This window comes from Gopherus evgoodei, chromosome 16, assembly GCF_007399415.2.
Source record: "Gopherus evgoodei ecotype Sinaloan lineage chromosome 16, rGopEvg1_v1.p, whole genome shotgun sequence".
In the NCBI taxonomy this organism is placed as follows: Eukaryota; Metazoa; Chordata; order Testudines; family Testudinidae; genus Gopherus; species Gopherus evgoodei.
The window spans coordinates 23,965,504-23,978,866 of record NC_044337.1 but is presented as its reverse complement, the minus strand read 5'-3'; the positions used below and the strand labels follow the sequence as shown (position 1 = coordinate 23,978,866).

At 51.0% G+C, this 13,363-nt stretch overlaps 1 protein-coding gene across 8 annotated transcripts in view; it reads right to left on the bottom strand.

Moving 5' to 3' along the window:
• Positions 1–3,690: 3,690 nt before the first annotated feature.
• Positions 3,691–13,363, bottom strand: part of ADGRD2 (adhesion G protein-coupled receptor D2) — a 95,665-nt gene continuing 85,992 nt past the window's right edge. For 7 of the 8 annotated variants that reach the window (XM_030535622.1, XM_030535623.1, XM_030535624.1 and 4 more), the window contains one exon: positions 6,068–6,129. In XM_030535622.1, coding sequence (XP_030391482.1) covers positions 6,122–6,129 — 8 coding nt within the window. In that variant the 3' untranslated portion in view covers positions 6,068–6,121. Of the gene's footprint in view, positions 6,130–13,363 lie in introns of all 8 variants that reach the window. The other variant, XM_030535621.1, reaches the window with a different exon arrangement.

The window sequence follows — 13,363 nt, the reverse complement described above, 5'->3', positions numbered from 1 at the left end:
TGGAACGTACCATTCCTCAGTCCAGGCAGGGTGGAGAGCAGGGTTGTTGGGACAAATTCCTCCCTGGTGTAACCGCACCGGGCTGTCCCTGAGCTGAACATAGCTGGTTGTCTGTACAGGGGTGGTGGCAAAGGCTGCTTTTCTGAATAAGCAGCTTCCTGACTGGCTAAAGTGCTGTTTATTCACGTTTTGTGTAAGAGGGAGGGCCAGCACTCACCCTGCCCCCACCCCCAGGCCAGCCCAGCAGTGATTACAAGCTCTGCCTCATCGAGTGTCCAGGGGGCTGCCTGCAGCGCGTGGGGAGCAGGGCACCAGGCAGGGCATGTCAAACTGTGCTTTACGTCTGCAGTGCTCAGCCCTTAGCCGCAGGTAGGCCCCTGCAAGCTGACCTGCTATGCCCAGGCATGCCAGTGGCCATCCAGCGCAGCGCCAGTCACACCGCGGAGTGGGGAGCAGAGGCTGGCCCTGACGCTGACATTTCAGCACGGAAGCTCGTGACTCCATCGAGCTCTGACCCCATCTCTTGGCTCAGCCTCTGTCTCCAGGAAGGTTTTCTCCCGCCTCCAGACCTGTCTCACTCTCTTTGGAAGGTTTCCAGCTGCAGCTTCCCTTGCTGTTCTGCATCACAACATTCCCCGTTCAGCAGTCAGGTGCTTTCTCATCCTGGGGCCAGGCCCTCCTGTTTCTTAAGCCAGCTTTCCTAGCCAGCAGGACTGCAGTCAATGACTTGCTGAAAGATTCTGTATTTAACAGGAAGGCGGGTGACCCCTGGCCCTCATCTCATAGCAGCTTGTTCTGCTAGCACCCCGGAATGTTCCCTGTCAGCCGTTCATTGCTGGTAGTGCTACGACTGGCCCAGCAGCCAAGTGTTTTTGAAATCTGGGGAACAAAGCAATTGGGGATGCAGTCCCCCACTCGGAGAGTCAATCAAGAAGTCTCCTGAACCCACATACTGGATTTCTCCATATAATGCCTGGTATGTGTGAGATGGCAGAATTAGCATGAATGAACAGGGCTGACATGCATCACAGGAAATGGAGTAGGGGGCAAGATGTAACCATCAAAGGGCTTATTTTCTCACATCTCACTGCGACATCTCACCAGCTGCTCGGTAGGTGCTCTCAGGAATGCTTCCCATGGGATGGATCTGGGGACCCTTTGGCAGTAGCCTAGCACCAAATACAGCCACTCATCTGAGCACTTTCTTAGCGGAGTCAGTCCCTTTTGACCATTTTCTCTGTTTGTTCTTTTCTATTCAAGTTCTTTTACACTGTGTCCATCCGCACCATACTGTAGCCTTTCCACTGCGCCTCTCCTGGCTCACTCATGTTTTTATTTAGTGTCCCCTCCATTTCTGGACACTGAAGTCAAAGCTAAGAATGTGCCCCTGCTGGAGGACTATAGGACCAGGTGGCATAAAAAGCTGGTCCAGGGGTTCTGCAGCTGGGTAATGAAATGACGACAGCACTTCTGTACGTCATGCTGTTCAAGCCATTGCAGGATGTCTAGCCTCCAGAGAGAGGCTGAGAAGAAAGGGATTTCTTTCTGCTCTCTGGTTCTGCTGTGTGCGCATCTGAATTAGAGGCCATAGTGCAAATGTTCCACAGGTACCTGGCATGCCGGCCACGTGCATAAAGGCTGCCCTGGGGTTCCTGAGGTGGTGAGCAGGGTTTCTATTCCACGCCCCATTTGCCTGTTTCCTCTGGCTGGGAATAATTAGACCTGTGCCACAATCTACAGCACAACGGTGAGACGGCTCAGCTCCACTGCTGGGTAAGATTCACCCTGGCCACTCAGCGGTGTGTTTCTTCAAGCCCCAGTGTGAGCTTCTGTCTGATGGCAGCATGTTCCCGTGTCAGTTAATAGAGCTTTCCCAGCCGGTGAAGAGAGACCTGCTGACGCCACAAGCCAGCGAGCCTCTTTGACCTGGGGTGCAGCTCCCTCCCCCCTTAGTTAGCAGTGCAAGGTAAAACCAGAAAGTGCTTTATTCTTGCTGCCACGCTGGTTTACTTCAGCTCGACTGTCCTTTTCTATTCCCTGAGCACTGGTCCTTCCCCAGGCTCCAGCACAGACCAGGCTTAAATGACACTGCTGTGTGCTCCCTGATCTGTAGCTCCCTGTCAACACAGGTCATATTACTGGCGAATAACGGCCCTTTGTAACAGGTGGGTTCCGATATATTTTCCATTCCAGGTGCCTGTTTCTTGTTTAGAGTGGACTTTTGTACCCAGAGAAACGTGGCTTCTGAAGTTTGGCGCTTTGCAGGCCTTGTGCGCTGCTGCTGCTGCTGCTGTGTAACTTCTTGGCAGACTTTTGTGACTATAAGCAGCTCATTTTCTGGAAGCTTATTAGGTGCAGATGAGCATGTTTGTTTCTGCATTTTGACATGTTAATGCATTTTCCTTTCCATGTCTGTGGTTCAGTTGTCACTTTGTGGATTTAAAGAGCTGGGGACTATGGTTTGGGCATTAAAAGATGTTTTATTTTCAGAAAATGAGAAGTGTCCTTAAGTGTCTCTCTCCTCTCCTTCACCCTCTCCATTCCATCTATGGCAGGAGATTGTTAGCAATGTTCTTGTCAGGATCAAACCACTGTAATAAATTTTGCAATTCACTTAAAAATACAGGTTCTGCGGGGGTTTTTTTTAATGTATTTCTAACTCCTGATTGCTGGGTTGCTGTTGCTGTCATATCTTGTTCCATTACTGCTTTCTGCAGTGGAGCAAAGAACTTTCCTGGGTTTCAACCCCATGCAAACTGAAGGGCAGATGACCACGTTAAACAGTGCTTAAACCTGATGATACTTGCCTGGGGTTCCTTTGCAGTGTAACTTAGCTGGCATCCTTAGGAAGAATAAATTAGAGATGAGGGTTGAATTGGGTCCAAGGAGCCACACAGGTCCCGGCTCTCAGTTTGCCTGAACCTTGGGGCTTCACTCAGCACTGGGATTATCCAGGTACCAGATGAACGAATTAGGTAATAATGCCTCTATGGGCCTGATTCAGGACTGCAACTAAGCACATGCTTAAAGCCCTGCTTTGCTGAGTGGGGGTGGGGCAAAGCCCATGCTTAACATGCCTTGTTGCATCAGAGCCTATAAAACACAGTGAAGTTGCTCCTCTGTACCACAGTCTGCTGGGAAGGAGGGGGCCATTAGCCAGAAAGGCCTGCGTCTTACACAAAGTGCTTGGTAATGCGCAGTGTAACCCCTGTGTAGGGCAAGTTTTTGGTTACTTTGCCAGGGTTCTGAAAAGCGGGGCCCATGGCTCAGCTGGCCTTTGAGACGGGATATTCGGCCCACTCCAGCACTGACTCTACGGCCGGTACAGCTCCATTCAGTGCGTGGCAATGGCTAGTGGTGATTATCTGTGTTACTGAGCAGAGACTAAATAGCTTCAGCAAACTGTTCAGCTGGGGGCTAGCGTAGCACATGAGCCAGCACGTAACAGCGACTGCGGGGGCTGGATGGGACCAAAGTGTCATATCTAGTTGGCTGTTGGACACGCAAAATGGGCCAGGTCCACAGGTGTCAGCCACAGCCTGGTGGCAGCTTTTCCTTGACGGTAAAGCTGGAGTGGGTTGAATGCCTGCCTAGCCTGTTGTTAACCCATGACATAGTAACATGCAGTAATGATGCTTGAAGACGTGACTCTTCATGAGGCTAAACAATGACAAACCACAGAGCCTGGTGTCTTTAAAATCAGCCTTTACTCAGCCCTAATATTCAGCAAACCTGATACCAAGCGCACATGTGCTCTATGCCTAGCACACAGGAGCAGCAACCCTCTGCTGCAAAGCCCAGCGAGAGCCGGATAACACAGCCTCTGCCTCTGAGCAGTGCTGCACTAGACAGCTGTTACGGCCCTTTAGGGCAGGAATGACTATAGTTCAGCAATCTAGCATACAGGGAGATTAAAATTAGCTGGTTTAAAAATGACCCCCGCCCTCCCTCAAACAAACAAAAAACCCCAACCCAGCTACAGTCTGTCTCAGAGTGCCTGTTTCCCAGGCACCCCGCGTCTAGCCCTTGCAGGGGGGGGTGATGGAAACACTACATATGCCTCGCAGTGCATCAGCCTTCTTTGCTGGGGGCAGTGGTGGGCAGCCAAACGGTCCTTTACAATGCAGCACTTCGGCTGGTCTGGCTGTGCACACCCCTTGCATGGCCTAGTCTGCAGTTCATGGTGTTGGCTGCTCATGGATGCCAGCCATGCAAAGAGACAAAGCACGTGCAGGTTTGGGTTGTTGTTTTTCCTCTACAAGCCCCTGGCTTTCCAGCAGAGCAGGAAAGGACCCTGCTGGTCTCCAACAGCCTACACATCTCAGAGGCCAGGCACAAGGGTGTCTTGGCAAACACATTCACCTGCTCTCCACTAACTGGGCGGGGTGGGGAGGGGGGAGCGCTTAGGCCTTTGCCCCCACATACCTGGCAGTTTTCTGCTCAGGCTGTGGCTGCTGGCAGGCGAGGTTTATCCGCTGAGGGGCTAAGCACACTGTCGTGTAGCAATGTTAGGAAGGGGATGGAAGAGGTTGGGGGGGGCACATAAAGCCCCCTGCGATTAGAGCAAAATAGGGGCTGTCTCAGGGAGACCCCCCACAAGGCTTCAGTGCTGCTGTTTGTTTGGGCCACACATCGGTGAGCTAAGTGACGCCAGCGAAGTGGCAGCCTTCTAGCAATGGGCTGGCCTAGCAAACCAACCTGGGGCCCGTACAGCAATTCAGGAACACACTATTACAGCCCATTGACTGCAGTACAGCCTTTACTGCGTTCCTGACTCATGAGCTGGCGAAACAGTGCTGAGCTGATGGGCTGGCGCGGCCCTGGGAGGTGTGGTCAATACAGTCCCTTCATAGCCGGTAAGGCCAGGGGGCCCATGTTTGACCTTCTGCAAGGCACAGGCCAGAGACTCTCACAAAGCGATTCCTGCAGCAAGCCCAGAACGTCTGGTTGAGCAGCAGCATCACTAATAAAAAGCCGGCTAATGCGAGACTAATGTACAAGCATTGCAGTTAAGGGGAGGGAAAGTTTTATTGTGTGTACAGAACATGAGGGGGCTAGTGCATTGCGAGGGCTACTTTGTGTGCTGCCTTTTAATGGGCCATGCTCAGGCATGACATGAGTGAGTGGTAAGGGGAGCACATAACCTTTTCCTTCCCTTTGCCTCCAGCCCAGTTAGTGCATGAAGGACAGAACCAACATTGAAGTACTGGGTCTTGCCCAGGCTAGTGAGCCAGAAACAATACTATTCTAGCTAGACACACCTAGTTTGTCCTGCTGTTACACCCACCATTTCACGACGTGCCACCTCCCTCTAATCGTCTCATGTTGAGCCTTCAGCCTCTCCAGAGCCCTGCATGGTATTTTCATGGAATGAATCACTTAAGCTTTTGCCCCTGTATGGAAATCCTATGAGCTTTAGCTGTTTTATCAGGCAAGAGTTGGGAGGCTGGGAAAGCTGGCAGAGCTAGCAGCTGGCTGGGAAGTGGGGCAGTAGCACAGCTAGCTTGGTGTAGTCTTGTTTCAGTGCAAGGGGCTGGACTTGGTGACTTCTCAAGGCCCTTCCAGTTCTCTGATTACTCAGTGGGCATGCACCAAGTGAGGAAAGGGGCTGCAATCCCACCTCTCGTTGGGGGACACGACCCAGCCGGCCGGGGACTGGAGAGTAGCTCTGCTCACTAGCCTCACCAGATCAACAGAGTTCCAATCACAGTTGGGAAAAACGCCTTTCTGGTGGGTGTTTTAGCTGAACCTTTCCAAGTTTGTCCCTCCCAGTTTAATGGCAGACTAGCAGAGCAGCACGGTGCTACCTAACCAAGGCCCAGAGCGGAGTGGCTGCCGCCCATGGCAGAAGGGCTAACACCAGGTACAAGGGAAGCAGGTCACGTATGAATGGTCAGTGAGGAGCAAGTCAGGACTCCTCCTGCCTGGCAGGATGCCCCAGGCCTGCCTTGGTTTTAGCTGCACGTGCCAGAAATTAAAAAAAAACACAAGTTCAACGATGTGGGACGCTGTGGCTCTCCAGGAGGAACTCAAGATGGCCGCTGCGCCCGGCTTCCATGGACCTGCCTTCTGTTTGGAGAGCTTGGGGGGGGGGGCTGGGCGTCACCTGGAAAAGCTCCTCTCAGAACCCTAAATCCGAGGAGAGAGTGCGTTAGTCAGCGCGCAGAGAGCCTCCACATCCCACTGAGGACATGCCTGGCTTGGACTTTGCTAGAGATGGGGCTTGGGCTACTCACATACTCGGGGGAGGGGGGGGCAGCACCAGCTGCTGCAACAGCAGGGGCATTTAGCTTTATCTGGTGCACAAATGTGGCCCTGAAAACCCAAAGCTTCCAGGAGCCCTGAAAACCCAAAGCTTTACCAGATTATGGATCTAGACTTACTGCACAGCCAGTTCCCCTGGCTTGGTCAGTTGCTACTGCCCCTGTTTCGCCTCAACATCCCCCTCCCCCAGCCACTTCCGCCCCCCCCCCCCCAACCTCCACCCCAGGTAGACTCCCTGGCTAAGAGGAGAGGTTTCATAACAGCCTAGAGGTCACTAAAATTACAGTTTAGCGAAAACCAGTTGGGAGCTATTGTTAGTTACTTTTTTGCATAACAATGAAGTTAAAAGGCAACAATTTTTCACTGAGCGAAAGGACTATTAAAAAAAAAACCACCACAGCAACTACCTCTTGGCAGTGAGTTCCACAGGTTATCACAGAGGCCATGTGTTCAGCAGGATTTGCAGCAAGCGCCATACACAGTTATAGGAATGAGAACAGCCATAATGACATGGGCGATGATGTCGCTTTGTGATGGCTATAAACCTGCCTGCCTTGGGCTACAAAGCAACCTCTGAATGACAGTTGGTGGGAAGACCTTTCTCCTGGCAAGCGAGTCCTTAGCTGGCCAGCACGGGCCTTCTTATACCCCAGTCTAAAGCAGCTGGTGCTAGACAGTGTGTGCAGCAGGTTACTGGGCTGGCTGAACCCTTGGGAGTTCTGCTGGACGTATTTGCCAGTATTTATTCCCACTGGTTGTTTTCCTGACCAGCTAGGAATCAGTCAGATGTCCAGTCAGCTTTTGATACCTCAAATTAATAGATTATGATTTTTTTAAGGCTATTTAATGATATTGTGATTTGTTAGCGCTGCTTATTATTGATCACAGAAGGAGTGGGTCATGGAGACAAGCAGACACTTGTTGCTATGTGTGGCTTAGCAACATACACAATGTATTCAAAGGGAATAATGAAATTATCACGGGGAAACAATGAAGCCATCACTTGACGAGATGGAGGATGTGGAGCTCTTGTTTGCCAAGACAAAAAAGACACTACTTATTGTTTGCACAAATCTGTGAACTGCCTGGCCCACCCCTCCCTACGTAATGGGGTGTAATGAATCGCTGTGGACTATTCAGTTTAATGTGTAGCTTTGTACAGCTGGGCAGGAGCTCATTACTGGGAAAAACGTGTGGCCTCTCAGCATGAACTGTGTTCTTAGCAGGGGAATAGCCTGTTGTGAGGCATCTTGATATCAGGTGGAGGTGTGGGGGAAGGAGTGGGGCAGGCCACAAGAATGTCTAGTGGGACTGGAGCTTTGTAGCTGACAGCTGGGTCCCGCTCTAAATTAAGAGAATTTTAGCTCCTCACATGTTGCAATAATCTTGCTTTAAATATTTTTGTAAAAGTTGGCCATAATATTTCCATTTTAATGGTCTTAATCTTACTTGGTGCTATAGCTTTGCTTAGAAACTGTATCTGCTGCTAATAATTTTATAGAGCTAGTTTAATTGATTTCCCTAGGCAGTTTGAGCAAAATAGATGGCTACTAAAAGATCATGGTTATGAGTGGCTTTGAATATGATGCCAATATAATCACAGAGAAGCCAGAAATAGGATGGACGCTTGAGGGGAAGGTTGTCTTTGTGGTTAAAGTCCTGGCCCACTGCTTGGACGCGCTGGGTACAGTCCCTGGCTCTGGTACTGATTTCCAGCACGAGTTTAGGCAAGGCAATCATTGTTTGGGGTCTCAGAACGCGCTCTGCAAAATAAACTAACGGCACAGCCTTTCTCAGCACTCTTGTCACATTAGCATGTGAACATTATGGGCAGACCCTGGCTCTCACCGTGTGGCTCAGTGTGGGCCTGGAGGTGCTATCATCAGGTGGCTAATAATCATTACAGCTGGTTGAAATGTTCAAACAAGAAAACTAACAGCCCCTTTTCATCATGAACATATTCTGCACAGAAGCAGTTTGGCAACGTTTGCGTTGAAACTTTATCGTTTTAAAAGTAAGAAAATGCCAAAAAAAAAATCTAAATAAATGTGGGAGCGAGACTAAACTGACCCAAAAATTCATTTTAAAATCTCTCTTATTGCAGCCATGGAAGACAAACACAAACATTCAAATACAAATTTCAAAAAATGAAACAAGTTATTTCAAATTTTTGTGTGTGATGTTTTGCTTTTTGTTGTTTTGACCGTTGCTAATAGATTTCTAAAGTCATTAGCCTCCTGGCTTGTCATCAGTATAATTCATGATGAACTTTAGGTCTGGCTGGCACAGGAGTTGGAGCAAATCTGTTGCAGTGCCCCCTAGAGGCCAGGGCAGGATTGTTGCCCCTTGGACACTCACCAGCACCAGGCTAAGTCTAGGCTGAAATGTCAAGGCTGCTGTCGCTGGAGCTGCCTTTACGCAAGGCCTAATGAGTCGGCCTCAGGATGGCCTCTTGCCTCACTTGGCCTCGATTTGCTTCTGCTGACGTCAGCCAGCCCCCAGAAGTTACGTACAGCTGAAGATTACCCTTCGCTGACCAGGCCATGTACCCAGGAGCTGTGCTGTGTCAGAGCGGCCCTGGGGTCAGCCAGGCAGCACAGAGCTAGGGCATTATTGTATGTCTTGTGTGGTGGAAAGCACTTGACTTTGTGCCCAGTGCTTCACAGCACTGCAGCCGCACGAACAGGCCAGCTGCAGTGGGCTGCCTGTTGGGCCGGATGTAGTTGCGGGGGCGTGAAAGAGGGCTTGTCAGGCTGGAAGAGGGGGCTCCTCATTCCCTTTCAGCCCAGGAGAATTGCAAAGCTGAGTCGTGCAGGCACCTGGGGGATGCTACAGGAACTGCTCTTGGCACCAGAGAGGCTGCTACACAAATCTTAACAGTGTATGGAAGGTGCTGGGCTGTGGATTTTAAGTGACAGCTTGGGACAGGAGTGCGTATGTGTCTGCGCGTGCATTTCTACTAGCTTTAAAGGACTCCAGGGTTCTAATCCTATCTTTGCTGGGGGCTTTCTAGATAAATCACTTAACCTGCCTATGAAATACAACTAATTCCTCCCTTTCTGGTGAGTGAGACCCCACCCAGCCTCTGAAACACCTGCAGCACCTTGAGCTTGTCCCAAGGTGGTTCTCCCTCACTCAAGCCTGGATAATACACCCAGCATTGTGGGCTCTGGTGCCAGACAGTTGCATTGACCCAGATCATCCCTTACAGGTGTAACGCTTAGAGGGAAGAGATGAGAGCAGAGGCCCAGCTCCCCGATCAGCTCCAAGCATTGCAAGTTCCCTAGACTTGTCTCTGGTGCAGCTGCCTCTGGGGTCCTTTTCTCAGGGGCTCCCTGGTAGAGATAAGAGAATGCCTCTGAAGCAGGTCAAGAGTCAGTGCATAGACGAGGGGACAGAGGCCCTGAGAGGCTTTTTGGGATCCCCCAGGGGCAGAATCAGGACTCGAACTCAGACGCCCAGGTTGCTGCCCGCCCGCCTAGCTGAGCAGCAGAAGGTGGCACTAGGCCAAGCAGCCATTCTGCTCTTGCTCCGCTAGGTCCAGGTCTCTAAATCCCCCTGGGAAAGCAGCAGTGACTCTAGCCAGGGCAGGCAGACACAGGTGCTAGGCATCGCCCAAGCCCTTAGCAGGGCATACCATTCTCAGCATGACTGGGTAGCAAACCCTGAGCCATTTATCGCTACTGATGCTGCCATACCTGGTGGGGACAGTGAACCCTCCTCTCCTCGTGAGGGCAGCAGGCAGCTGAGGCTCCTCAGAGCCAAGCCAGCCTGTGCCGTTAAAGCACAGCATGGAAATCAATGGAGTCTCATGAGGATGCCGTGCTGAGTGGTGCTCAGATACTGGGGGCTGGGTGCCAGACACGTACCTAGATAGACTGGGCAAAGCTGTCAAGCCACATGAGGAGGAGCATAGACATCCTGCTCTCTTCCAGGCCACCAGCCAAATGGAGGCAGCAGGTAGTGGGAGCACCGATGTGCACAGGCTCCCCCCTCCTGAAACTGGGCACCAAGACATGGAGCAGCCCCCAAGTCGGTGGAGAACTCACTGCCTGGGCTCAAGCACTGCAGCAGGACTCGTAGGGGGAAGGGAAAAACCGAAAAGTGTCTCTTGTAGCAGCGGCGCACGATTCTCAGACACGCGCTGCCTTGTGCAGGTCAGATGCGCGGTGCAGAGGGACGTGCAAAGCTTCCCAGTTGAAGAGGGGCTGCTAAGCAATTCCAGGGGCAATGCACATTTTAAGGAGCTGTTCGGTTTCACGCACTCGCTCCTTACTGGAGTCAAGCAACGCCTCTTACAGGTACAGCCTGCAGGCCTGACGAGTGAGTTCTTGTTTGCACCATGGCAGCGGAGGCTGCATCAGGGGTTCCCTGCAGAAAAAATACTGCACCTGCCTAGGGGGTCAGTTTGACTGTTAATATGCAGGTTAGCCTGAAAGTGTGAGAGTGACAGAACATTTCCATTTATACATCTGCTGCACGTGCTTCTGGGACCCCAACTCCTATATTTCCTTCCTCAAGGGGATTTAGTGAGCGGATCCCAAGAGTGCAGACACTGCCCCGGGAAGCACAGCAGGTGGTGACTCTGCACAGCGGTGCTGCACTGTACCAGAGAATCACTTGTCCTGGGCTCAGGCACTTACCCAGAACTGCACAGGGGCACCCAGGAAGGTTAAGGCAAATTAAGAAATGTGAAGCCAATGCACATAAATGAAAGCACATTAAACCCCAGCTGGATGTGCTAAGACAGGAGTAAAATTGCCTTAGTTCACTGGTACATTAGAAAATTTTTCTGGCATAGCTATGTCAGCTAGGAGAGTGAAAAAATCACACCCCTGCAGTCAGCACAGCTGCCCCAGTGTCGTCTTGGCTGGCATGGCTCAGTCTGTTGGGCCCTAGCAAGCCCAGCAAAGCTCCCTTTTGCCACTTAAGCTGCATCTCCCTTTGGAGGTTTCCCTATATAGTTCAACTGATCCAGCTATACCATAAAACACTTTTCAGTGTAAACAAGGCTTACAGTCACTTTACTTGGGGTTTAACCAGATTTAACTTATGCACATGGACTTCACTCCTTTAGCTGATTCACTTTCGTTCTCCTGAGTGTCGCCGAGCTGACATGGCCCCAGATTAACCAGAGCAGGGACAAGAAGCATCAGGATTAGATGGAGAGGGAGTCAGAGCTGCTACAACTGGCCCAAAGGAAAAGTATTTGAGCAGCAGCTGCCCTGAGCCTTGCTATCCTGCTAGATGCTGATACACATGAAGGTTTATGTTTTACTACCTAGAACTAGTCGATGTGCACAGTGGTTTATTATTTCTGCCTTGCCAATCTGTCCAGAGAAGTGGGAAACCTGTAAACTTTCTAGGTGACAACTTTTTTTAAATAAAAGATTCAATGGACCCTGCACAACTTGCTCCCCATGGGGAGAAACCATCGGCCAGAGACCAACAGCTGCTGGAGTCCTGCTAATGCAAGGTATGGCCCAGATCAACCCTTACAGCAATCACAGTGACTCTTACATAACCACATCCCAGAAAAGCTTCATCACATTTAACAATGCAAAAATAACTTATGTCCATCCATCCATCCCAGGCATTTCTACAGTCCCAATCCCAGTAATATCGGCGGTAGGTGCTAATATCCTGAATCTAGTCTAAGGAGTTCTCAGAAGAACCAAAGACACCATAAAAAAATTAAAACTGAGCTACTCCATGGTGCTGGACCATTTTAAATAGTGGGGGTGCTGAAAGCCAGTCCCCTGACCCCGTTTGTCCCCTCCCTAAGAGCTGGGACCATCCCTGAGGGAGGGGAGTGGACCTGGACAGGGGTAAGGGGGCCAGCACAGCTGGGGCCAAGTGTGGGGTTGGCAGCTGGGACGCCTCGGCCACGTGCGGGGCCAGAAATGGAGGCGCAGGGCCAGTGGCTGGGACTCCCAGGTGCAGGGCCAGGACCCCCGGGTTCAGGGCCTGAAGCGGAGGCACGGGGCTGGGACCCAGCATACGGGGTTGGAAGTGGAGCCCCACATAAAACTTGGGGGTGCTAAGTTCCCATGCCTATGGAGTTAATGTATGCAGATGGGCCTCGATGAAGGCACTGTGCCTTTCATTAACACAGTCTCTGCCAGTTTCCCCTTTTAATCTTCTTTAAGAGGAATAAAAACAGCACTGCACAAAACAATCCCCACTAGACAACATCTTCCTGGAGGAACTGTCATCGGGGCCTTTGAGAACTGAATGTTTGACTGTGAGATCGAAAGGGACACGAATTATCTTAGGAAACAAAGTACATTGTGCAGCAGCTTTTGTGTTCACAGAATATTTAAACCAGAAAGGAAAAATATTTATTTTACTTGGCTACATTGTCTCCTGACAGAGGCAGCACAGAGCCCTCCTTTTGTCTAACTGCCGGCTTCAGAAGTCCTCGAACGCATCTGAACAGTCTGAGGTGTGCACTAGTGGGGGTAATGCTGAGCCGGACAGGATGCCTTGGCCAAACTGCAAGCCCAGCGAGACAAGGAGCAGTCTCACCTAAGGCTCAGGTAAGCAATATTCGCAGGCTGGACTCTGGCCCAGCTCCACTGATTACCATTGAAGTTAGGAGCTTAAACATGGGCCAGGCTCTGGGCTTCTGCCATCAGCGGTGAAGAAATGTCAGCGTTCCCTGTGTGCAGCTATGTCCTCGCATTTGGGGAGCACTGCTTACCGGCCGGGCAGCAGCCCAGCTCTGGCACCAACTGATTGCGTTAGCTTGGGCAAGTCATTTACCCAGTTAGGGCAATTACCCACTGGAACAATTTACCAAGGGGCATGGTAGATTCTCCATCAGACCACCATTAAACCAAGATGGGATGTTTGTCTGAAAGCTCTGCTCTAGGGAGGATATGGGGCAGCTCCCTGGCCTGTGTCATGCAGCAGGTCAGAGCAGATGATCACAGTGGCTCCTTCCTGCCTTGGAATCTATGAAAAGTCTTGTCCATTTGCCTTGCTGTAAAATAGAGGAAACAGTCCTGACTTACCACCCTGAGGGGCCGTGAGCCTTAACTCCGGCAGGGCTGTAAAGTGCTTTAAGACGCTTTTCCTAGAGGCAGCGCCAGGCACC